Below are 24,777 nucleotides of genomic sequence, written 5' to 3'. Positions count from 1 at the left end.
TTTTTGAAGTAAAGTTTTTGAGAGTGAAGTGGTGGGTGATCTGGGTTTGTGCCATTAGGAAAGCGAAAATCTTTTAGCCTTTGAACTTTGTTGATTGGTCTCCTCCTTTAAGTTTTGTGGCCATAAAGATGTCGGTTACCAGGAAAGTTGTAGATATGACAAATGTTATGCTACGTTTTAGTAACGAGGGCATTCATCAATGGTTCATTATGTTAATTTTATTGATTTTGACTGTGTAAAGAAGTAGAAACTGGTGTCTAAGTCTGTGTAAAGAAGTAGAAACTGTGTAAACTGTGATGTACCATATTTCATTTTCATTTTGAAACTAATTCATTCTTTTCCGAAACTTATAAGAGATAACGAATTTAGTGAGTATATTCTCCTGGAAGATTATGCTACTTGATCTTTAGAGAAAACCACTTCAAACCCAATAGTTAAAAAAGAAAAAGAAAACCCAACTGACTTGATGATGGAGAAAGGATTTCACTAACTAAGAATCGATTAGGGCATGACAAGTGAATAGACGAGGGTTTTTTTCCCTTCAGTTGAGCTCTTTAAGTGTTTTTGCATAAAACTTAGAGTTATCAGGGTGTTTTGTTCTATGTTTGAATGAGGGAAAAACTTTAGACTTAATTGTTAAACATGCACTTCAAGAACACAATTGATGAACTACTAAAGCACTACAAAGTTACTACTAAAACACTACAGATGCAGTGGAAAGGCATGCAACACGGGACTTTCAAGGTTTCATTTGCAAGTTCTTTCAAATGTTTTGCATCAAGTCAATTTGAAGACTCTCTATCTATTTTTTTGTAGTGCGTTTCATTGTCCAAATGCAGTGTTTACCCTATTTTGGATGAGGGACCTTAAAAGTCCATGGAACTTAAGCTAAATTTGTTAGGAGTTCTTTACAACAACAAGATAGGGACTTGAAAATGACTAGATGCAATACGTTTAATAGAATTTTCAAATGTTCAAAATGTCTTTTTTAAAATCCCTTGTTTAGTGTCTTGTAATGCATTTCTAGTGCTTTAGAAGTAGATTTGCAGTGTTGAGTAGCTCAATGATGGTGTTATGTAGTACATTTTTAAAAACTGAGTCCAAATTTCCTGGTACTTTGAAAGTCTGCAACCAAACACAGGGTTAGTGTGTTTCTATGCAAATCACCATACTCAAAACTCCCATGTAATAACTCCAGAGTTTCGAGTGTTTAGAGATTACTTTTCTGTGAGCCTTGCTTTCCATTCTAAGCTATTATTTTCATTACTGTTTGTTAATCCATGCTTTATATTTCATATGCCTGCTCCTACAATGTTTATTGACCAGAATCAGAGTACTTTTAGTCTCTCTCTCATTCTCTCTCGGTTCTTTTTTTTTTTTCCATTAGAAACAAAGACTTAAAAAGTAAAAGAAGTACAATGTTGGAACCAGTCAAGCCGAATGGTGTAAAAAGCAAAGAACCATAGTACTCAGTAGGCAACTGTGAACCAATATTTTGTGTTTTTCTAACTTAGAAAACATGTAACTTTTATTTGTCTTTTTGTTCCCTAAATATATGGTGATGCTATAAGTCATAAAAAAACAAAAGAAATTATGACACTATTGGAATGTCTCTGTTCGTGCATTTATTAAGCAGCTTAGAGCACAGTATAAATTGGATTTTTGTTTTCTCTCTCCATGCGGATCTCGCCTGAGAGGGTTAATCAATTGGAAATAATGCTTGTATTTTAAATATAGATATTGTAGCTCTTTTTGCTGCTTAAGCCATCCAGTATCAAAATCTGCTAACCTAAGTTCTTTTAAGTATAAATAATAAATTAAGATAGCTACTCCTTTTCTCACTTTTCCTGTTTTCATCCTTTGGTGAGAGGATTTATATAATATGATGAAAGATGTAACATCAGTGGTTTCTCAAGTTTAGTGATTCATACATTTTTCTAATCATGTTCTTGCGCTACTGAAATTTTTTATATCCCAACAATATATAGAAGAAATCATATAATATCTCCATGAGCATTGGTATGCATGAAGAGTGAAGATTTCAGAGATTGATGGTTTATCAGATTTATCTAATATAATGAAAGATTTATCATCAGGGCTTCTCGTGTTTAATTAGTGATTACTTACAAATTTTTTTAATCATGTTGTTGCACTACTAAATTTTTTTATAGTTTCAGTAATATATAGAAGAAAATCATGGGTTTTAGACTTGTATATAAAATAATGTCTCTATAAGCACTGATATGCATGAAGAGTAAAGATTCCGGAGAATGATGGTTAATCGGATTGCACTATAGTACCCGCCTATACTTTAGTGGTCCTAATGTATCACTTTTGGCTATTCTTAATAGTTGTACATTCCCCAATTAAACAGCATAACATGCATTATATTTACAGGTGTTTGAGAATCACCGTTTTTTACCATTAGTGCCCATATTTCGGCCTGCTTAATTTGGTGATGTCCTATTTTATCTTTTGAACTTTGTTGATTAGTCTCCTCCTTTAAGTTTTGTGGCCATAAAGATGTCGGTTTTACCAGGAAAGCAGTAGATTTGACATATGTAATGCTACGTTTGAGTGATGAGGGCATTCATAAATGGTTCATTATGTAAATTTTGTTGATGTTGAGTGTATAAAGAAGTAGATACTGGTATACGCCTATGTCATATCTGCAGTGTGGATGTGATGTACCATATTTTCGCTTTCATTTGAAAGTAATTCGTTCTTTTCCGAAACTTATTCTCCTAGAAGATGATGCTACTTGATCTTTATGGAAAAACACTTCAAATCCAATAGTTAAAAAAGAAAAAAAAATTACCCGACTGACTTGATGATGGAGAGAAGTTTTTCACGACTAAGAATCAACTAGAGCATGACAAGTGGATAGACGATGACTTTTTTCTTTTTTTTTTTCAGTTGAGCTCTTGGAGTTTTTTTGTATAAAACATAAAGTTGTCAAGGGTGTTTTGTTCTATGTTTAAATGAGGGAAACTTTAGACTTAATTGTTAAAAATGCACTACAAGAACACTATTGATGAACTACTAAAGCACTACAAAGTTACTACTAAAACACTACAATGCAATAGAAAGACACGCAACAAAGGACTTTTAAGGTATCATTTGAAAGTTCTCTCAAATGTTTTGCATCTAGTCATTTTGAAGCCCCTTTATCTATTTTTTTTTAGTGCGTTTCTGAAAGGTGTAGCCTAGGCTTCATGGAACTCTAAATACCATCAGACCTTTAAGAGTCCATGGAACTTAGCCTAGGTTTCATGATTCTTATGAATGCTCATTTTCTTTGATGTATGGACCATTTCAACTCAACTCATACATTGCAGCTTGCATTGAAGACTTCTCAGTTGGTTGACTGGTTTTATCAGATTTGATATTGCTAATTGCTGGGGTTGATACATTTAGTGTAGGGTGTAACTGTGAGATGGGTTGTCTAAATGACAGGGGAAGTCGCAACATATTCAACAAAGACTCAACATTGTAAGTGGACTTGCAGCCCATCTGTCTAGCTTAGCCTGTACTAAAAGTACGTGAGGAGGTAGAATTGCTACCGTTGCTTCTTTTTATTAATAGAACAGATGTGTGGCCCAAAGCTTTGGAGAAGTGCGGACCAAACAAAAAGAGGTGTGAAAAAACCTATATAGAAGTTTCATAGTTGGTGCCATAAATAGTTTCCTCTTAAAGAAAAGGTAAAGAAAGATAAGGACTCCCAGCAAGGTAACTTTCTCATTGTCAGTCCTCCACTTTTTGTAAAGTAAGTGAAGAAATAAGATAAGTAGGTGACTTTGACATCACTGAACAAACAAAGAGACATGAATATCTTTTATTAGAAGAAAGTTGGGAACTTACTCAGAAATCAAATCTTTGTTTCTTGGATATTTCCCACAGTCGGTCTTCCACCTGTTTTGTGGAAAATACTTGTCCTATCAGCTTTTCCCCATGAACGAGTATTGGAAAGTAGAGAGCTCTTGCATGGGGATTTCCTTTGCTTCTTTGAGGGGGATTTACATTGCACGGAAACATTACAGCGGTGTGGCTCAAATTTGTTGCCACCTCACATTGTATATTTTAATTTTGTGGCGTGACAACATGCAATAGGTTGACTACATGGCTACTTTGACGTTCTCGTTTCATGTAATTCGTTGTTCTTTTTGACATATAATGTTTTCAGTTGACTTTTTATTGGTTTTGTTACTTGATGGCTTGTGTCATGGTGTTGATTAGAAACTAAAATTAAAAACTGAAAATATAAATTTTGAAATCACAGGAAACTAGTTTTTAGTTTGCATTTCTTTAAAAACTAAAAATTAGAAGGTGTCAAACAAGTTTTCTTTGAAAATTAAAAATCGAAAATAGTCTTGTGTCAGAACACCTTTGAGTAATTTATTTGCTTCGTGAAGATTGTAAGCCTCATGAACATGAACATTGTCATTATGTTAGTGAATCGTGCTAAGAACATGTCATTCATATTTAATAGTGGGACTGGGAGGCATTGGGCGGATTGATCCACCCATATATCAAAAAGGAGAACCTGACATTGGAATGCTCGTGTGAAACAACCTAGATTAGTGGGTGACATAAATATTTTCCTTTTTATAAAAAAAAAAAAGGCAAAAACATGAATATATTTTCTGATAAGAAGTTGGAAACTTACTCAAAAAGTCTTGCATCCAATTACTTTTATTGACGGTCCATAGTGAGGTTTAACCCAACCTTTCATCTCTTTAGTATAAATAAAAAAAAAATATTTGCTAGTCCATAATGAGGTTTAGCCCAGTCTTTTACTTTCTTAGTATAGATAAATTGTTTTTTATTTTTTTAATTTAAAAAAAAAAGTTTCATAGTGGGTGACATTAATAGTTTCCTCTTGAAATGATTGGAAAATTGGGAACTTACAGAGAAGTCGCATATCTTGCATCCAATCACCTTGGTGAGAAGAGAAAAGGCAAAGAAAGATAACACGTCCCAATGGGGAAGCTTCCTGGAAATTTCTCACAGTCAGTCCTCCACCTCTTATTTTTTTTGTGAGGAAAATACTTGTGCTTTCACTTTGGAATGAGTATTGGAAATCAGAGCCAGTCGTCCACTTTGTGGAAAATACTTGTCATTTCACTTCAGGAGTGCATGTGCTAACGTGTATTGGAAAGTGGACAGCTCTTGCGTGGGGATTTCTTTGTTGCTTATTTGAGGGAGATTTTAACTTTGTGGCGTGACAACACGTAATAGGTTAATTACATTGTTGTCTTGACGTTTTAGTTTAATGTAATTCATTCATTCTTTCCCACATATAACGTTTTCTGTTGAGACTTGAGAGTAATTTGTTTTGTTACTTGATCGCTTGTGTGACGATGTTGATTAGAAATTTTGGCTGATGGAGCTGCTTGCTAGGTCCTTCCAACTTATCTTTGGCTCAATACTGGATGTCAATGTTTGATTGCTGATGTTCTCACTAAATTAGTGTTTGTTCTTCCTTTTAATCCAAGTTTATCCTTATGTGATGAAACATTCAAATCAGTCAAATGAAACCAATATGAACATTGAGCAGTTTCATGCACTGGACTCGTAGTTTAATTTGATTAAATGATTTAGCTCATTTTTTTAGTAGTAAATGTTGTGCGTCAAATATGAAATCAATAAATTAATACAAAAAAAAAATGACAAAACAAACAATTCAAAGTAACACAAAGATTTAAACTGATTTGGCATAAGCCTACCTCTAGTGCAGAAATGGCCAAGAAGATTCACTAATAATCAATGGAAATTACAAATAGAGTTTTTAAGTTTCAAACCCCCACATACACCTAATAGTTCTCTCAAATAAAGAATAAATGGAGAAGATGAAAATACATCTCTCCCAAAAACCATAAAATGTAGCACCAATATCTTGAATGTGTAATTGCCCAAAACCTTTCGTTTTCTCTTTTGCTAATGGGAACCAAAAGAAAAGCATCCAATGCCTTATAATGCTGCTTTTTTTTTCTTTTTTTTTTATCTGCCTCTCCCTGTTTTTTAGGAACCGAAGGGCATAGGTTGCCTTTCTTTTTCTTTTTGGTGATGGGAACCAAACGAAAAGCATTCAATGTCTTCTAATATGTGAAAATTAACGAAAAGTTTATGTTACTGTTTATTTTAACAAAAAAATAATATTTTTACACTAAAAGGTTAATTATGATACTATTCATTTTATCCTTTATTTTGTCCTTATCATTAAAACTTAAAGTTTTCAAGCTTTTTTTTATTAGTTTTCCTTTCTAATATTGGCTGCTTTCTGCCTTTAGACCAACTTCAATGGTGGGCTAAAAGCCAAATTACCCCCCAAAATTTCCCCCCAAATGCACTCCAACCCAAGGGGAAATTTTGAGCTAAATGCTAAATGTTAAACCAATGCCAAATTCCCCCCGAAATTTAGCCCAGAAATCGGGGTGGACTCTACTCAATATTTATTGGAATTTAAATTTTTTTAGATTAAAATGTTCATAAAATTAATTTACGATAGTCTACATATTTATTTTTTTAAAAAAAAATTAATTTAACAAAAAAAAAGCCTAAATTCATTCTTTAATAATCCCGGACTAAAATTTTAAGGTACAATGGTTAGAGTAGAAAAACTGTTTTTGGGCTAAAAGCTAAATTTTTGAGGCTAAAAAATTTGACTTTTAGCCCAACCATTGGAGATGGTCTTAACGTAGTCATCACGTGGGTTTCATGAGAAATTTTTAGTTGTGACGAGAACACGGATGATACACCATGTGTTTTTATGTAAGTGGTGAAATATTTAAAATTTTAAGTTATTAACTTTTTAGCATACATATTCCATCATTTATATAGGAACACGTGGTGTATCACTATGGTTACATTGAAAAATCTATTGGCTTTCATATGGAGCTATTAAAACAGCCAATCAATTGAGCCAAAATAAACGGCCCAATCAGAATGAATCACTAAATTCAACAGTAAGCATCGGTCAAAGCGATCAAACTGAGATCATTTAATCATTTCTTAGCTTCTCTGTTTTTTTTTTGGGACCATTAGTAATTGTTTGAAATTTAACGGTACTCGAGAATGAGATACTCCAAATGTTTAAATCGTTAAATAATTTACCATAAATCATCTTAAAATTTTGGTTCTTTTACTCCTATTTGGTTCAACAGTCATACGAACTTTTCTTTGTAAATAAGTCATCGTCTGACAATATCACCTATACTGAACCGTGTGGTCCCCACCACCTCCACTACCAATATAAGCACTCAATTGTCCATCTCCCTCCCATTTATGTCCTTTCCTACCTCTGTGAATTTCCTCTATTCCTACAACTTTGTTGTGAGAATTTTAGTGCGATTTTTCTGCTTCTTTCCTTGCCATTTGTCACTTTTCTCTGCCTGTGCAAGCTTGTGTTGATCCTGTATTTTGTTTTTCTGGTAATTCTCTGATTCCTTAATCTCTTTCGCTTAATATACATTTTCAATTACGAAAACAAGATTTAAAGTTTCTATTTTCTTTTTAACTGCTCATTTTTGTTTCACTACTTCATTGACTACTGTTTTTGTTTGCAGAACCCATTTTCTCACTAAATTAGTAATTATTTTTCCCTTTTAATCGAAGTTTATCTTTTTACTTATGTGATGAACATTCAAATCAGTCAAATGAAACCAATATGGTGCAATGAACTTGTAGTTTAGTTTGATTAAATGGTTTTGCTCTATTTTTTAGTAGTAATCCCCTTGACCAAAGCGATCAAACAAAGATCGTTTAACCGTTGGTTAGTGTGATCAAAACTTCAAAGTGAAATTAATCAAAACCAGTTCCTCTCTTAATATCACTTTATACAAAAGAGAGAGCGAGTGAGTATTGCTAATTGTTTAACAGTTCCTCTCTTAATATCACTTAATATCACTTCATTTTTAGAGTACTCGAGAGTATGGAATTTTTTGAGCGAGTGAGTTTGCTAATTGCCTAATTGTTTATTATCACTTAATTTTTTTTTTAAATTTTAAAACATTGATCTTCTATCATTTTGCTTGTTCATTCAGTTATTGTTTGCAGTACCCGATTTACAGCAACTGTGTTTTCTGATGGCATTGACTTTGAGCACCCAAAGAACCTCTGCATCTTTTTATTCAAATGAATCAGCTCCTCGATGGAAGTATGATGTGTTTTTGAGTTTCAGGGGTGTAGACACCCGCAAGGGTTTTGTATCCCATCTATACCATGAATTGTGCAAGTGCCAAGGAATTACAACTTTCTTTGACGATCGAGAGCTTGAAGAAGGAAAAAGTATTCCTCTTGAGCTCCCAAGTGCGATCAAAGAATCGCATATAGCAATCGTTGTTCTCTCGCCAAACTATGCTTCTTCCAAATGGTGCTTAGACGAACTCACAACCATTCTTCAATGCATGGAAGGCAGGGACTCAGTTCTGCCGGTCTTTTATGATATGGATCCATCTGACGTTGGAAATCAACGGGGATGTTTTGCCAAAGCCTTCGCGGATCATGAAGAAAAGTTCATCACTACCGAAGACAAAAAGAAGGTGACCCAGTGGAGAGCTGATTTGAAAAAAATATCCAAATTTTCTGGGTGGCATTTGAAGAATTTTAAGTAAGCATGCACGGACAATTAATTTCCCATATCTGTTTCTTTTTTTTTTTTTTTTTTTGTGATAAAGCTGAACTTCATTAACAACAAGGAGTAAAACAGAGGAGCCACCAAAAGCTCCACTCCCAGCAGGGAGATGAAAAGTACAAATGCTCTGTTTATCTTCCATTGATTGCTTATTATACTTTTCTTTTCTTCCTTGTAGATCTGAAAGAGAGCTTATCGAAAAAATCGTCAATCGTGTCTGGCGGAAAGTGCAAGCTACATTCATACCATCAGATTCTTCACGGAAGTTTGTCGGAACTGATTATGCATTCGAGCAACTAAGTTTGCTATTAGCTCATGATGCCAATGATGTTCGCTTTATCGGGATAACGGGGATGGGTGGCATAGGCAAGACAACCGTTGCTAAGCTAGTTTATGGTAAAATCTGCCATCATTTTGAAGTTCATTGTTTTCTTGTCAATGTTAGAGAGGTTTATGCAAAAAATGGTATGGTTGATCTTGCAAAAAAACTTCTTTTAGCGTTCTTGAAGGAAGGGATCGCAGGAAATTGGGATGAAGAGCACGTAAGCATTCTCACTGAGAAGTTCTTACACAATAAAAAGGTTCTTCTCGTACTTGATGATGTGGATGAATTAAAGCAGCTCCAAGTATTGGCTGGAAATCAAGGTTGGTTTGGTATGGGGAGTAGAATTATCGTTACAACTAGGAATCAGCGTTTGCTAGTCCAACATGATATTGCAACATCGTATAAGGTGCAGGGGTTGAATGATGCCGAAGCACTTAAGCTCTTTAGCCTGCATGCCTTTAAAAAAGACCAACCCGAGGAAGGTTTTTTGGAACTGTCTAAGTATTTCATTAATCATGCTGGAGGCCTTCCATTAGCTCTTGAAACTTTGGGATCGGCTTTGTTTAAGAGAGGGCTAGATGCTTGGCATAGTGTTCGGGATAATCTGTCAAAAATTCCTAATCCAACTATTTTTGATAAACTTAAAATAAGTTATGATGGACTAGAAGAGTGGGAGAAGAGCATTTTTCTCGATGTTGCATGTTTCTACAAAGGGTATTACACGGAGCGTGTAATTGAAAGTCTAGATAGTTCTAATTCTTTTGGAATCTCTAGCCGTATTGTGATAGATGTTCTAATTGAGAGATCGATCCTCTATCAAGATCATGAAAAATGCATACAGATGCATGATTTGATACAAGAAATGGCATGGACAATTATTGGCCACAAGTCTAAAGAGCCTGGCTTACGTAGTAGGTTGTGGCTTTACGATGACATTTCTCATGTATTCACGACCAATACGGTAAATACCAAGTTTGAAAGAACTTTTGACACTATTATACTTGAATGTGAAATTAATTTGTCCTTTTTTCTTAATTGTCAGGGTTCGAGTGCAATTGAAGTCATATCAGTACACTTGCCTAGAAGAGAATGGGGACTCCAGTGGAATTGGGAAGCCTTCTCTAAGATGGATAGACTGAGGATTTTGATAATCGATAATTTGAGTTCGACCTTTTCTTCAGCTCCTAAATTTCTTCCGTGGTCATTGAGAATTATAATCTGGTTTCAATATCCTTCTAATTTTCTTCGAACCAACATGCGCCTCCTTACTGAACTTCACATGCATGGAAGCAGTCTTGTTCGGTTATGGGAGGGAAAAGAGGTAAAAGTAGTATTTTTACCATTAAAAAAAAAAAAAAAAAGTGATGAGAGTAGTGTTGAATAAAAAGATACTACTTGCGTACTGACTAATCAGTACTCACTTTTTGGATAAGTATATTTTATTATTTTAAAAAATAATAGACATGTTATTTAATTTTTCTTGAGCTTTATAAACAAAGAACACGAACCAAAACAAAAATGAGTATATAGAGTACACTAGTGAGTACTTAATTATTATTCATCCTTGAATAAATGCTATTTAATTTACAAAATAATCATTTATTTATTTATATGATCTGAATGTTATCGGTGTTGTACAGGACTTGCCCAACTTGAGATGGATTGATCTTAGCAACTCAAGTAAATTGAAGAGTACCCCGGATTTTAGTGGTGTTCCAAATCTTGTGAAGTTGAATCTTCGAGGTTGTTTCAATTTAGTTGAGATACACCCGTCTATTGCACATCTTAAAAAACTTGAATTTTTGAATTTTACTTGCTGCTCAAAACTTGAGAGCCTCCCAAGTGAGCTTAAAATGGATTCTCTTGAATTTTTAAGTCTTAGCAACTCAGATGTGAAAAAGATTCCAGAATTTGGGGAGCAGATGAAGAATGTGTCCTCGATTGACTTAACTGCGACTCCGATAGAGAAAATAACTTCATCAATTGGACATTTGGTTGGCCTTCAAGAGTTGTGTCTAGTTGGTTGCTCATATCTCTTGAACCTTCCAAGGTCTATTTGTAATTTAAAGTATCTTAGAAGACTCCAAATGCAAGGATGCTCAAAAATTGGCAAACTCCCAGGAGACATGGATCACTTATGTAACGGATCGGATGCTAAAGCAAGGGAGGGGTGGGGCCTTCTCCGCTTACTAGGACTTGGAAAGAGTCGTCCTGATCCTCCTTGTTTGAATTTGGTGTTGTCTTCTCTAAATAGTTTATGCTCTTTGACAGAGTTAACAGAGTTATCTCTAAAAGATTGTAAACTCTGTGAAGGAGATATCCCCGATGATATTGGCTGCTTGTCCTTTCTGGAAAGATTGGATCTTAGTGGAAATAATTTCGTCAGTCTACCTGAAAGCATTAGACGCCTTTCTAAGCTTTCGTATCTTGATCTGGAGAGGTGCAAAAGCCTTCAAAAATTGCCACCTCTTCCATCTAATAGCAAATTACATGTAGATGTAGACAATTGTACTTCCTTGCGAAGTTTGTCAGATCCATCCAAGTTGAACAGCAGATTCGCCAATTTGTATGATTTTAATATCACTTGCCTGAATTGCATAGCATTGGTTCCAGATGAAGGCTGGATTAATACAATACTCTCAAGGGTTCTAAAATTTGCCACTGATCAACAAGTACTCTCTCTCTCTCTCTCTCTAAATAATTGATCTTCTCTCTCCCTCTCTCTCTCTCTCCCTCTAAATAATTGATATTTCTTCTGCTACAGGGAATCTCATATTTTATGAGAGGTATGCTATGCCCTGGAAGTGAAATTCCAGAGTGGTTCAGTATTCAGAGTGTGGGACATTCAGTAAATGTGGAGCTTCCTCCACCATCATGTACCAACTGGTTGGGGATTGCTTTTTGCGTTCTTTTTCAAGATCTTAACCAATACTCGGCCATTCTAGCTGCTCTTCATCCCAATGATTATTTCGAAATTCGGTGTTTATCTTTTATGGATAGCCCTGGGATTTGTACAAAAAAAATAAGGTCTCTTGAGTCAGAACACCTTTGGGTATTCTATTTGCCTCGTCGAGATTGTTGTGAACATGTGTTTTATTTGCGTCGTCGAGATTGTTGTGAACATGTGTTTTTATTCGAAACTTACTTTAATGGTGGTGTTAGAAGGGAAGTAGCACAAGCAGACTTAATGGGAGAAGCAAAAGTATACTTGAATTATGTGAAGAAGTGTGGGGCTCGTTTGCTGTACAAGCAAGATTTGGAAAAACTCAACCAAGTACAAGCAAGATTTGGAAGAACTCAACCAATGACAAAATCCTGAAACAAATACATGAATATCGTGACAAGACAGCTCTAAGTGACCTGGAAGTGCTAGTTTCAACGGCAGAAAACAAATCTACAAAAGGCATTGTTAAGTCACCATCTTATAATAAATGCAGGTAAGTCATCGTCGGTTTATCCCATCAGCTTAATTGTCTTTAAAAATATTTTAGTCAATGGACTCAAATCCCACAAGCTATATATATTAAGATGGCCATATTTATTGAAAGGCGAGTGGATAAGAATGTTGATGTGTCAAGACTTTTGCTGATTGCATTAAGAAGAGGAACTGTTATTAGCATTCAAAAAATCTCATTTTACACTCTTCATAAGTATATTTTTCTTTCTACTTATAGAAAGTTTAGAGTGTAAAATGAGATTTTTAGAGTTCCAATAACAATTTCCAAAGAAGATTGATTTAGTATTTGATATCGAGCTTGTAATGTGCCAATAACAAATCTAACAGAGACATCTAACACTAACAAAGAGTTTTTCATTTCTTAATTTCATTTCAGTTCACTGTAAAACCAGTCCCCATCATAAGCTTGGGAAGAATAGGAGGAGCCGGACTTAAAGTACGAGTACCATCCTAGAGCCGTTCAGTTGGCCTCTATGTTTCTTCCTTGTACAAGAATGAACCACAGGTTTCTGATCACCAATGTGATTTATCTTGCCTGCTGTCATTGCTAATCTTGAGGTTTATTTTCTGAAAACACCTTTAATGTTGAATTTCAAAGAATTTCAAATTTTTATAGAAAGGAAGAATTGACTTGTTTCAGTTAGTTTTTGTAACTAATGGAAACTGGTTGTGCAGTCCAGAAACTGCAATACTTTTTCTGTTCGGTTTCCGAAGGGCCCTTCCGCAAAAACCAGACAAACCCGTAAATCAGTATACATCTAGTCAGTGAATTTTTAGAACATGCCAATACTATGTAGCTGCTGTACCAGGTACAAAATTCAAAAGGAATATTTGGATGAAACACGAAACTTAATCTTCCGAACATCATTTGAATAATTAAATCCGTCAGCTAATAACAAAATACTTGAGACCATGTCAATCGTAATAAAACAGACAAGGAAACAGAGCATTTCATTACTATAAGACATCAAACACATTTCAGACTACAAAATCTGCAAATTAACTGAAGCACCTGAGGGGTTCCTCAAGTTCCCCAGTCAACAAGAAGCTCCTAGTTTCTCTATTACAAACTGCAATGAAATCCTACTAATTATGAGGTTACTTGATCTGCTACGAGCAACTAATCCTTGCCAAAGTGGCTCTTTGGAGTAAGATATTGTACATCATCAAGTTCGAGACTTGGCCGAACACCACAGCAAAATGGGATTTCTTCAGTCATCAGGAAAACAGGGCGAAGGCTTACCCTTGGTTTTCTTGGTGGCAGCTTCCTTCACCGTTGCCCTCTTCACATGGTTTGGGCGCACACAAGCAAGCCCAGTCATCAGCATCCTCTCCCTTTCTACCATATCAAACTTCCCCATAAACCTCAGATCAGCAGTTTCAATCAGTTTTCCCTTTTCCCACATGCTTCAAACCCAATCAGAAACCACTGTTCCATCATCCTCCACCGGCTTTCTTCCCGTTGCCACCTCTAACACCACCACACCAAAGCTGTAAACATCAGTTTTTACTGTTGGAACACCTGAATAAACGTATTCCAGAGCAAGATATCCCATTGTTCCAGCTGGTATAGTTGCTTCTCTTGCAATGATGGAACTGTGCTCAATACACTTCTGCTAGACCAAAATCCCCTAGTTTGGCATTAAAATCTGCATCGAGCATTATGTTGCATGTTTTAACATCTCTGTGAATTATTTGCCTCTCACACTCCTCGTGAAGATATGCAAGAGCAAAAGCGACTCCGAGAACCATATCAAGTCTTTGCTTCCAGGATAGGACATCTGCTGAATTGAAGCTTTTGTGGAGAACTTTGTTGAGGCTTCCGTTGGGCAATGTACTCGTACACCAGGACTAACTCATTACCCTCACATCACCACCCATGAAGCTGAATCAGATTCTTATGCCGCAAACAACCCACCATAGTTGCAAACTCCGTGGTAAAAGGATGATGCAGACTACCAATCCCATCAGCCCTCTCAAACCTTTTTATTGCCACTTCTCCAACAAGGGTGCAGAGACCCTTTATAAACCTTAGCTGATGCCCCTTCCCCAATACCCTGTTTCAGTTAAACCCCATTGTAGCTGATCTTATATCCGCAAGAAACAAACTTGTCAGAACTTTAAGAGCCCTGCCCATTTAAGGCAGAGAAACCGACACGCATGAACTCCTTGAACTGGTTGGACAGGTCAATTTGAGCAACAAGAAGAGGCGTTGGAGGCCTAGTTGACGAGTATCTGACCCCAAACCCGAATCATCTTGACAGCATCTCTGTACTCAATCAAGCAGTAATCTCCCTCCCACTTGTCAAATCAATTCCTCTCAAAACAACATCAACACAAGCAACATACACAACCATGTTCGCATCAATATACCAATGTGGTAACCATTGATGTCAGTAACCATAGGATCAAACCTGGTATCGGATTTCATGGTGATGAACGATTCTTTCGACACCGAGGATGGCTCCGGAAAGCTCACATACCCCCTCCAGGATGATCCCAGAGAATCGACATCATAATAAGAGATTACTGGATTTTCTGGGCTACTTTTGGTAATTGGATCTTGTGGTGAAGAGCACGTGAAGCAGTCCCCTTGTTCAAACGCATCCGTAGTAATCCCAGTTGGAAGAGATCCGAAAGTCTTGAATCTCTACCTGTCAACAATGTGAATTGAAGAGCCCTGCCCATTCCAGGCAGAGAAACCGACACGCATGAACTCCTTGAACTTGTTGGAGAGGTCAATCTGAGCAACAAGAAGAGGCGTTGGAGGCCTAGTTGATGAGTATCCGACCCAAGCCGAATCATCTTGACAGCATCTCTGTACTCCATCAAGCAGTAATCTCCCCCCCACTTGTCAAATCAATTCCTCTTGAAACAACATCAACACAGGCAACACACACAACCGTGTTCACATCAATACCAATGTGGTAACCATTGATGTCAGCAATCATAGGATCAAACCTGGTATCGAATTTCACAGTGATGAACGATTCTTTTGACACCGAGGATGGCTCCGGAAGGCTCACATAACCCCCCTCTGGATGATCCCAGAGAATCGACATCATAATAAGAGATTACTGAGGTTCGATGAATTGTACTGACTATTACTTGGAAGAGCTCGATTCGGACTTCTCCAACAAACTGTTTTCCCCCATCAATTTTCTAACTGAAATACTAATAAAGACAATTCTGTTTGATTAACTTCCAACTGTATTGTTCTTTGTATAAGTTTCCTATTAATAAATCTAAAAATTGAAGCATTCACAGAAATAAGGATTCACACTTGTCGAGAAACCGAGTAAAAAAACCCCCCAAATGCTAGGGTTTCGGGCTACATTATGCAACAAGAACTGAGAGAGTGAATCATACCATTCAGTGACGTCTTCGAGGACCATGTTGACGTAAACATCGAAACCCCTCAGAGTTCCTACGAGCTCCTTGTCTCCCTTCATTATCACCCATGCACCGGTCGATCAACTCTGCGTATTTTTCAGGAAAAAACCTCTCATTTTCCGATTAATTTTCTCGAGAAAATACCGAAAGCAGAATAAGAGGAAAAGAGTGGGCAAACCTGATGGGAGTAGCTGGGACGGATTGTTGGCGGCCATTGGAAGCAGAGAGCTTTGGCAGCAACAACTTGACGCCAGGAGAGAAACGCATAGCAAAATCTAGTATGCTCCCCAGACGCCAAAGAGAGTAGAGTTAGGGTAAGTGCTGTAATTTGTAAATCACATAGGGGGTAATTTAGGCCTTTCAAAAGTTCCATTGAAAGCTCCCCATTGCTTCTTGCGGAAGCAGTTTCGACACAAGCTACCCTCTCTTGTGAAACAGTAATTAGGAACTCACTTCAGTGTAAGCAGGTGTCTTGAGTTCAACCCTATATCTTCTCTGGAAATTGAGGGGATTCGACTTGCATGTTGGACTCCTGACCTACTAGCAAACTATGGTATGTTCCTTTGCCCAATTCCAAGTTCATTTTTCTTGCAATTTTTCAATTGAATTTTGTAGTTTTTGTTTGAGTTTTTGAACTTTGCTTTTTGAAAGTTTGGATCTGCTAATTATTAGTAGACTTGAATGGGCCTAGGTTAAGTTAGTAGGAACTGTCTGGTGGGGTGTTTGAGGGAGTAGAATCATCGAATTTTAGGGCAAAGTGAAGCTTTTTTTGAAGTAAAGATTTTGAGAGTGAAGTGGGGATGATCTGGGTTTGTGCCTTCGGCAAAGTGAAAACCTTTTAGCTTTTGAACTTTGTTGATTGGTTTCCTCCTTTAAGTTTTGTGGCCATAAAGCTGTTGGTTTTACCGGGAAAGCGGTAGATTTGACATATGTTATACTGCGCTTTAGTGACGATGGCATTCAACAATGGTTCATTATGTTAATTTTATTGATTTTGACTGTGTAAATACGTAGGGACTGGTGTATATGCTGTACCATATTTTGACTATGTCATATCTGCAGTACGCATGTGCTGTACCATATTTTCGCTTTCATTTTGAAACTATTTGGTTATTTTCCGAAACTTATAAGAGAGTAACGAATTCAGTGGGTATATATTATCCTGGAAGATGATGGTACTTGAAAACACTTCAAACCCAATAGTTAAAAAAGGAAAAAGAAAACCCAACCGAGTTGATGATGGAGAAAGGGTTTCACAACTAAGAATCAATTCGAGCATGACAAGTGGATAGACGAAGTTTTTTTTTTCTCCCTTCAATTGAGCTCTTGAAGTGTTTTTGTATAAAACTTAGAGTTGTCACGGGTGTGTTGTTCTATGTTTGAATGAGGGACAAACTTTAGACTTAATTGTTAAAAATACACTACAAGAACACTACTGATGAACTACTAAAGCACTACAAAGTTACCACTATAACACTACAAGTGCAGCTTAAATACACGCAACAAAAGATTTGCATGGTGTCATTTGAAAGTTCTATCAAATGTTTTGCATCTAGTCATTTTCAAGCCCCTCTATCTCCTTTTTTGTAGTGCATTTCTGAAAGGTGTAGCCTAGGTTTCGTGGAACTTTGAAGACCATCATCCACAGGCAGTGTTTACCCTATGTTTGGATGAGGGACCTTAAAAATCCATGGAACTTAAGCTAAATTTGTTGGGAGTTCTTTACAACAATGAGACAGGGACTTAAAAATGACTAGATGCAATACGTGTGATAGAATTTTCAAATTTTCAAAATGTCATTTTAAAAATCCCTTGTTTGGTGTCTTGTAGTGCATTTCTAGAGTTTTAGAAGTAGATTTGCAATAAAAAAGGTTAAAAAAGACTTAAAAAGACTTTAAAAAATAAAAAAAAAGACTTTAAAATTTTAAAAAGTACAATGCTGAGACCAGTCAAGCCCAATGTTGTAAAAAGCCAAGAATACTAGTTCTCAGTACTCAGCAGGCAACTGTGAACCAATAGTTTGTGTTTTTCTTACCTAGTAAACTTGTAACTTTCATTTAAGTGCTTTTGTTCCCTAATAGCCCAATATATGGTGATGCTATAGGTCATCTAAAAACAAAAGAAATTATGATGTCTCTGTTCGTGAATTGATTAAGCAGCTTTAGAGCACATTTTAAATTGGAATTTTTTTCTCTCTCCGTTATATTCATGCAAATCTCGCCTGAGAGGGTTAATCAATTGGAATGATGCTTTTATTTTAAATATAGATTTTTTTGGTTCTTTTTGCAGTCTAACCATGAAATATCAAAATCTGCTAACCTAAGTTCTTTTAAGAATGAATGATAAATTAAAATAGCCATTCTTTTCACTTTTCCTTTTTACATCCGTCTGTGAGAGGATTTATCTAATATGATGAAAGATGTAACATCAGGGTTTTCTCATGTTTAGGGATTCATTCATTTTTTTTAATCATGTTGTTGCACTGCTGAAATTTTTATAGCTTCAGTACCATATAAAAGAAAATCATGAGTTCTAGACTCTTATATCATATAATGTCTCCATAAGCACTGGTATGCATGAAGAGTGAAGATTTCTGAAAATGATGGTTGATCAGATTTATCTAATGAAAGATGTATCATCAGCGGTTTCTTGTGTTTAGTGATTCATACATTTTTTTAATCATGTTGTTGCATTATTGAAATTTTTACAGCTTTAGTAATATATAGAAGAAAATCATGTGTTTTAGACTTGTATATTATATAGTGTCTCCAGAAGCACTGGTATGCGTGAAGAGTGAAGATTTCAGAGATGGTTAATCAGATTTATCTACTATGATGACAGATGTATCATCAGCAGTTTCTTGTGTTTAGAGATTCATACATTTTTTTTAGTCATGTTGTTGCACTACTGAAATTTGTATAGCTTCAGTAATATATAGAACAAAATCATGAGTTGTAGACTTGTATATCATATAATGTCTCCATAAGCAGCACTTGTATGCATGGAGAGTGAAGATTTTGGAGAATGATGGTTCATCGGATTACAATATACCTGCCTGTACTTCAGTGGTTCTAATTTATCACTTTTAGTAGTTGTACATTCCCCAGTTAAACTGCATAGCATGCATTATATTTACAAGTGTTGGAGAATCACAGTTTTTTACCATTTGTGTCCAAATTTCGTGGTGCTTGATGTGGTTATGTCCTCTTTTATCAGTCAATAGGGGTTTGTTCATTAATTACTCCAGATTCTTTCATTTCCATGTAAAGATCATTTCCTTCACGAGTACGTTCACCTACTCCGCCAAATACGGATACACCCCCATGAGCTTTGGCAATGTTGTTGATCAATTGTCAAAGAGGCACACTCATCTCGATGGCTTGACGGAACACGGCCGCACACCCCTTTGTTGTCAACGCGACTGAAACGAAAGAGTGCTACTGCTATTGAATCATCTCTTTGAAGGCCAAATGCCACATCAGTAAGAGAAGTGGGCAAAAAAGCTGCTATACTAACCGGTATCAGGGGGAATAAAGAAGATTTCTGATTTGGTTGACTATTTTTATCAGATTTTATATTGCTAATTGCTAGGGGTGATATATTTAGCATTCATATGTGTGTGGAATTTGTAACCTTCCACTGTTCCAATTCGTATACAATAAAAATGGGTATATTAGTTCATCGGTGTAGCAGTTGTTATTGGATTCAGGGGTATTAAATAGATGTTTTTAATGGTAACCTTTGTCTAAATGTCAAGGTTTGCGAAATAACTCCTTTTTTGGCTGACTCAAAGATTAAGGGCAAATGGAAACGTGTTTTTTTAATTTTAGAACTTTGGATTGTTCATATGATTTAAAGGTTGAATGGGTGAAATTTATATTTTACATCCACATTTTTTTTTTGAGAAGAAACTATAACAGTTTATTAAAAAAGAAAAGTGAAATACACAGAAGTGGATGAGAAATCCACTAAGAACAGAACAAGAAAATCTCTCAAGAGGATTTGATTACAAGTAGGAAAACCTCAACCAAAATCACTTTACATCTGCTAACATATCCCAAAATATGTGAGAAAGAGAGTAATTCTTAAAATCATTCGAAACTGAAGCCTAGAAGGCTGCCCAATATCTTACTCTTCTCCATAGATCTGCTACCCCCACACCAGTATAATCCTCAAAAATTCTTTTGTTAAGCTCCAACCAAATGTTCCAAAAAACTGCCAACACTAGACAACCCCACAAAGCTTTAGCTTTCCTCCCAATTCCTAGAGCCTCAAAATTGGTGCTTAGAAGCTCGAAACAACCCTTTGGAATGACCCAACTCACTCTAACCTCCTGAAACAATTTCCGCCACAGTTGAATCGTGTAAGAACAATGAAGAAAAATGTGGTTAACACTCTCCTCCTTAGCTTTACACAAACTGCACCAATGGGGAGAGAAGCAAATAAAAGGACTTCTCCTTTGAATTTGATCACAAGTGTTGAGCTTCCCAATAGCCACTAGCCACACAAAAACTTTGACCTTCGGAGGAACTTTTGATTTCCAAATCTGAGAAGAGGGTAAAAAATGTTGCACAATCCCATTGTTGCTCAAGAAAGAGCGATAGGATTTGCAAGTGAACAATCCTGATAATTCCAGTTTCCACCTTCTATAATCTGCTCTTGATTGAGACAAGCGAACATTTTCCACTTTCTATAATAATCTAGCCGCCTCTTCTATCTCCACCTCGTTCAAATTTCTCCTAAAATCAAAATTCTAGCTCAAAGAATTGATAGAAAGATCCACAAAACTTGCGATGTTCTGGTTGTGCATTCTCGATAACAAGAATAATCTAGGAAATTGTTCTTTCAATGGTCCCCCTTCCAACCAACCATCCTCCCAACACCTCACCCTCTCCCCGTTGCCCACCTCAAACTTGCAACATTGTGGAAACGATTGGAGACCACATGAAATATCTTTCCAGGGGCTTCGACTTGAACCCCGTAATGGAGGATTTGCATTCCACCCATTATCATGCAGCCCATACTTGCTTCTTATCACCTTGTGCCAGAGAGAATTTGGTTCCTTTGGGAATCTCCACAACCACTTAGCCAATAACGCTTCATTTTGATTCCTCAAATTCCCCACACCTAAACCCCCTTCCTCCTTACTTTTAGTAACTATCTCCCATTTCACCAGGTGGTTTTTCTTTCCTTCCTCCACCCCTCCCAAAGAAATCCTTTCATTAGTTTTTCTAGGCGTCCAATCACCCCGCAAGGAATTTTGAACAAGGACATGTAGTAGATTGGCAAGCTTCCCAAAACAGATTGAATCAAAGTTAATCTGCCTCCTCTGGATAAGAAAGCCTTCTTCTAACTTTGAAGTCTTTTTTCCATTTTTTCTACCACTGGATCCCAAAACGTAAGTGCTCTTGGCCTACCCCCAAGAGGGAGACCCAAGTACTTTATTGGCCAACTACCCATCTCACAACCCCAAGCATCTGCCAACCTTTTTAATTTCTCACAATCTGAGTTTATTCCAGCCAAAGAACACTTTGCTTTGTTGATTTTCAACCCTGAAACAGTACAAAATAAATTGAGCACCTCTAATAAATTGTTCCAAACTTCCTCATCATCCGCCAAGAAGAAAATGGTATTATCAGCAAATTGAAGATGAGAGATCTCCACCCTTTCTTGCCCAATGCCTAAACCTTTGATCAGATGGTTTTCTTGAGCTTTCTCCATTAATCTACTCAAGACATCCACTACTAAGGTAAAAAGAAAAGGTGACAATGGGTCGCCTTGTCTCAAACCTCTTGAAGCATGAAATTTTCCCCTAGGCCTCCCATTGATCAAAACGGAGAAATTTGCAGAATTTAGACATCCCTGCACCCATTTCCTCCATCTATTGCCAAAGCCTTTTCTTTGTAAAACTTCGTCTAAAAATCTCCACTCGACATGATCATAAGCCTTTTCAAAATCGATTTTGAACACCAGTCCCTCCTCTTTCTTCTGCCTTACCTCTTCTACCACCTCATTTGCAATAAGGACAGCATCCAAAATTTGTCGGCCTTTAACAAAAGCTCCTTGATGTGGAGAGATTGTGCTGCCCATAACCTCCCTTAATCTTGAAGCTAGGGTTTTTGCCACAATTTTGTATAAACCAGTAACTAGGCTTACAGGCTTGTAGTTCGTCACTTTCAAAGAATCTGACTTTTTCGGAATTAGACAAATAAATGTTTCATTTGTCACCACATTTATTATCCCGGTCTCAAAGAACTCCTCCATGACCTTCAAAATATCCACTTTCAAGAATTCCCAACAGTGTTGAAACATTTGCAAGGAATAACCATCTGGTCCTGGCGATTTATCCCTTCCACAATCAAAGACCGCTCTTTGTACTTCTGATTCCTCAAAAGGCCTCTCAAGCCAAGCTGCCTCAGATTCACTTATTGAGGCCCAATTGATGCCTTCCAAGCCCCTACATACCTCTTCGTTGCTACTAAACAGGGACTTGAAGAAGTTAACGATATGTTTTTCTATCTCTTCTGCATCCTCTATCAATCCCCTATCATCCACTTCCAACCTTTCTATATAGTTTCTCTTCCTTCTCCCACTTGCTATTCTATGGAAAAATTTAGTATTACCGTCCCCTTCTTTAGCCCATTCCACTTTACCTCTCTGTCTCCATTTCACTTCTTCCTTATAAGCCAGATCTTCCACAAGGAAAAGTAACTCTTCCTTCTTTCTTTTAGCAGCAACATCTAACCCTTCCAACCCTTCTCTCCTATCTAAATCCTCTATGCTAGCCTCAGCATCCTTAATTTGTTTCTCGACATCACCAAAACTTTCCTTACTCCATCTTTGCAACTTTCTTTTGATAGCTTTTAACTTGTACAAAAATTTATAACCCTCCCAACCCTCCACCTGCTCAGATTGCCACCATTGTTTGAAATTGTTCCTGAAATCTGGGTGCTGTAGCCACATGTTTTCAAATCTGAAAGGATTTGGCCCCCATTTCACCTTGTTAGTATCTAGTTGGATTGGACAATGATCAGAAGTGACCCTTGCCAAAGCCATTTGTCTTACCTCTGGAAAAATCTCTTCACAACCTACTGAGAACAAAAATCTGTCTAACCTCCGACACACAGGTTCTTCTCTGAAATTTGACCAAGTAAATTGAGCATTGAGCAACTCCAGATCCTTGAGTTCTGTATCTTGGATGAAATCATTAAAATTCCTCATGCTTGTAGTCATTCTTCCCTCATTTGATTTCTCATTTACAAATCTCACCACGTTAAAATCTTCTCTTACACACCATCTTGGTCCGTAAAGACCGTAAAGGCCAGCCATTTCTTCCCAGAACTCCCTTCGCTCTCTATTTTTGCAGGGACCATAGACACCAGATAACCACTAGTCCAACCCATTGAGGGCTTTAATTTTTATGGAGACAGAGAAACCTTCAACCAAAGATTCAATAACCGAGATGTGTTTGGTATTCCAAATCACAGCTATACCCCCAAATCTTCCTTGAGCAGGGGCATAAATCCACTCTTTAAATTTGCTTCCCCAAACACTAGCCACAAGCGACCTGTCAATTGATTCTTTCTCTGTTTCTTGTAAGATAATGATATCGGGCTTCAAGCGCCTGAATTGCTGTTTCAAAATCAACCTCTTCTGCCTACTTCCCAATCCTCTAACATTTCAGCTAATTATCTTTATTAAATCTGACAATGCCCATTTGAATTTTCTTTTCTGCCTTGTTTCCACCCACAAGCTTGCTAGCAATGACTTTCCCAGTATTCTTTTCATGAAATAAAGACCTTTTTAGTGGCACCAAAGAAACTTTCATATTTGACATGAATTTGGTAGTTTGATTTTGTGCTTCACGTTTAACTGATACACAAGCCGACCTTTTCCTCCTGCTGTACTTTAACAGTTTCTTGTTTTTTCTAGTATCCTTGTATTCAACTTGTTCCACAGTGTCTAAATCTGCTATATGATGTGACTGAGAAGGTACCTCATCTAACGTCGTCCTTGTTTCCATTGTTGTATCAGTGAAGAGATTGTGAAACACATTGTTAAAGCGATCAAAAACATCGAAGGTTTCTTTTTCGTCTTGTGAATAATCACCAAGCTCCTCCTCTGAATCTAATGATTGTGACATGTATTCGTCTTCAACAAAATCTGATAATTGAGAATAATCCAGACCAAGATCCTCTGTCAACCTCATCATTTGTTCAGATGAGTCCTCCTCAATCAACCTGCCCGATGGCCTTATTGGAACTTCATCGACATCACTCTCATTTTCTTCCATCTGTTCACAAACAGTATTTAAGAAAGTGAGATTGGGAGATTGAATTTCCTTCAGTTTAGGCCTCTCGAAAGGAGTTTGATAAGATCCAAACTTATCCTGAAGAACAAGCTTCAGTCTTTTTCCACATTTATCAGATTCACCAAATCTCCCAAGGAAATTCAATTTGAAACAAATTGGGGTTTTTCTTGAAACACCCTTGTGATGAGCTTCTTTAGCCGAAGGGCGGTGAGATTTGATCACTATTGAATACTTTGAAGTGCTGCTTCCTATTGTCAACCAATTCGAGTGCTTTGATTCCACCAGCAGAGATGTCTGCGTATTATCCATGGTTGAGAAAATTATTCCTTCTTGTAGTTGAAATCTCAGCCCATTGAATTTTAGATTAATTGGGCCTAGGCATGACCCAGCAAAAAGATTTTGTGGGTCAAGACCCACCTTCCTTGCAGAGTCATATAAAGAATTCTCCTTATTAATGGAAGACCCATATGCCTCCATTACCTTTTCTTTAATCCAAAAGAGACCACTTTTGAGATAAGCCTCCCTTTTTGTCCTATTAAAATAAAACCCCTTCGTTGATTTTTGTGCTCATTCGGTGGGAATACTACCGCACCATCTGTCCCACATACCTTCAAGCCCTTGCCTTTATCCGAATGGAACACTTCTTTCTGACTTCCCTT

At 36.8% G+C, this 24,777-nt stretch overlaps 1 protein-coding gene and 1 pseudogene across 1 annotated transcript; one reads left to right on the top strand and one right to left on the bottom strand.

The window, feature by feature from the left end:
• The first annotated feature begins 7,202 nt into the window (after nucleotides 1–7,202).
• On the top strand, nucleotides 7,203–13,053 carry LOC103951170 (TMV resistance protein N). Its single transcript, XM_048580818.1, has 7 exons — nucleotides 7,203–7,430; nucleotides 8,043–8,608; nucleotides 8,811–9,918; nucleotides 10,000–10,278; nucleotides 10,598–11,629; nucleotides 11,722–12,394; nucleotides 12,791–13,053. The coding sequence occupies exons 2-6, from the start codon at nucleotides 8,085–8,087 to the stop codon at nucleotides 12,274–12,276; spliced, it is 3,498 nt and encodes a 1,165-aa protein (XP_048436775.1). The 5' UTR covers nucleotides 7,203–7,430; nucleotides 8,043–8,084; the 3' UTR covers nucleotides 12,277–12,394; nucleotides 12,791–13,053.
• A 293-nt stretch (nucleotides 13,054–13,346) lies between these two features.
• LOC103951173 lies at nucleotides 13,347–18,549 on the bottom strand (annotated as a pseudogene).
• Nucleotides 18,550–24,777: the final 6,228 nt, after the last annotated feature.

Source organism: the organism of the source record quoted next, unplaced genomic scaffold, assembly GCF_019419815.1.
Source record: "Pyrus x bretschneideri cultivar Hongxiangsu unplaced genomic scaffold, Pyrus_bretschneideri_v1 Contig16, whole genome shotgun sequence".
NCBI lineage: Eukaryota > Viridiplantae > Streptophyta > Magnoliopsida > Rosales > Rosaceae > Pyrus > Pyrus x bretschneideri.
This window is presented reverse-complemented; position numbering and strand designations above follow the sequence as displayed.

Bases quoted from the DNA above. Each gene is read 5' to 3' on its own strand.
- LOC103951170 (XM_048580818.1), top strand. From the start codon at position 8,085: ATGGCATTGACTTTGAGCACCCAAAGAACCTCTGCATCTTTTTATTCA. The intron at 9,919-9,999 runs GTAAATACCAAG...CTTAATTGTCAG, and splicing joins ATGTATTCACGACCAATACG to GGTTCGAGTGCAATTGAAGT. The intron at 11,630-11,721 runs GTACTCTCTCTC...CTTCTGCTACAG, and splicing joins AATTTGCCACTGATCAACAA to GGAATCTCATATTTTATGAG.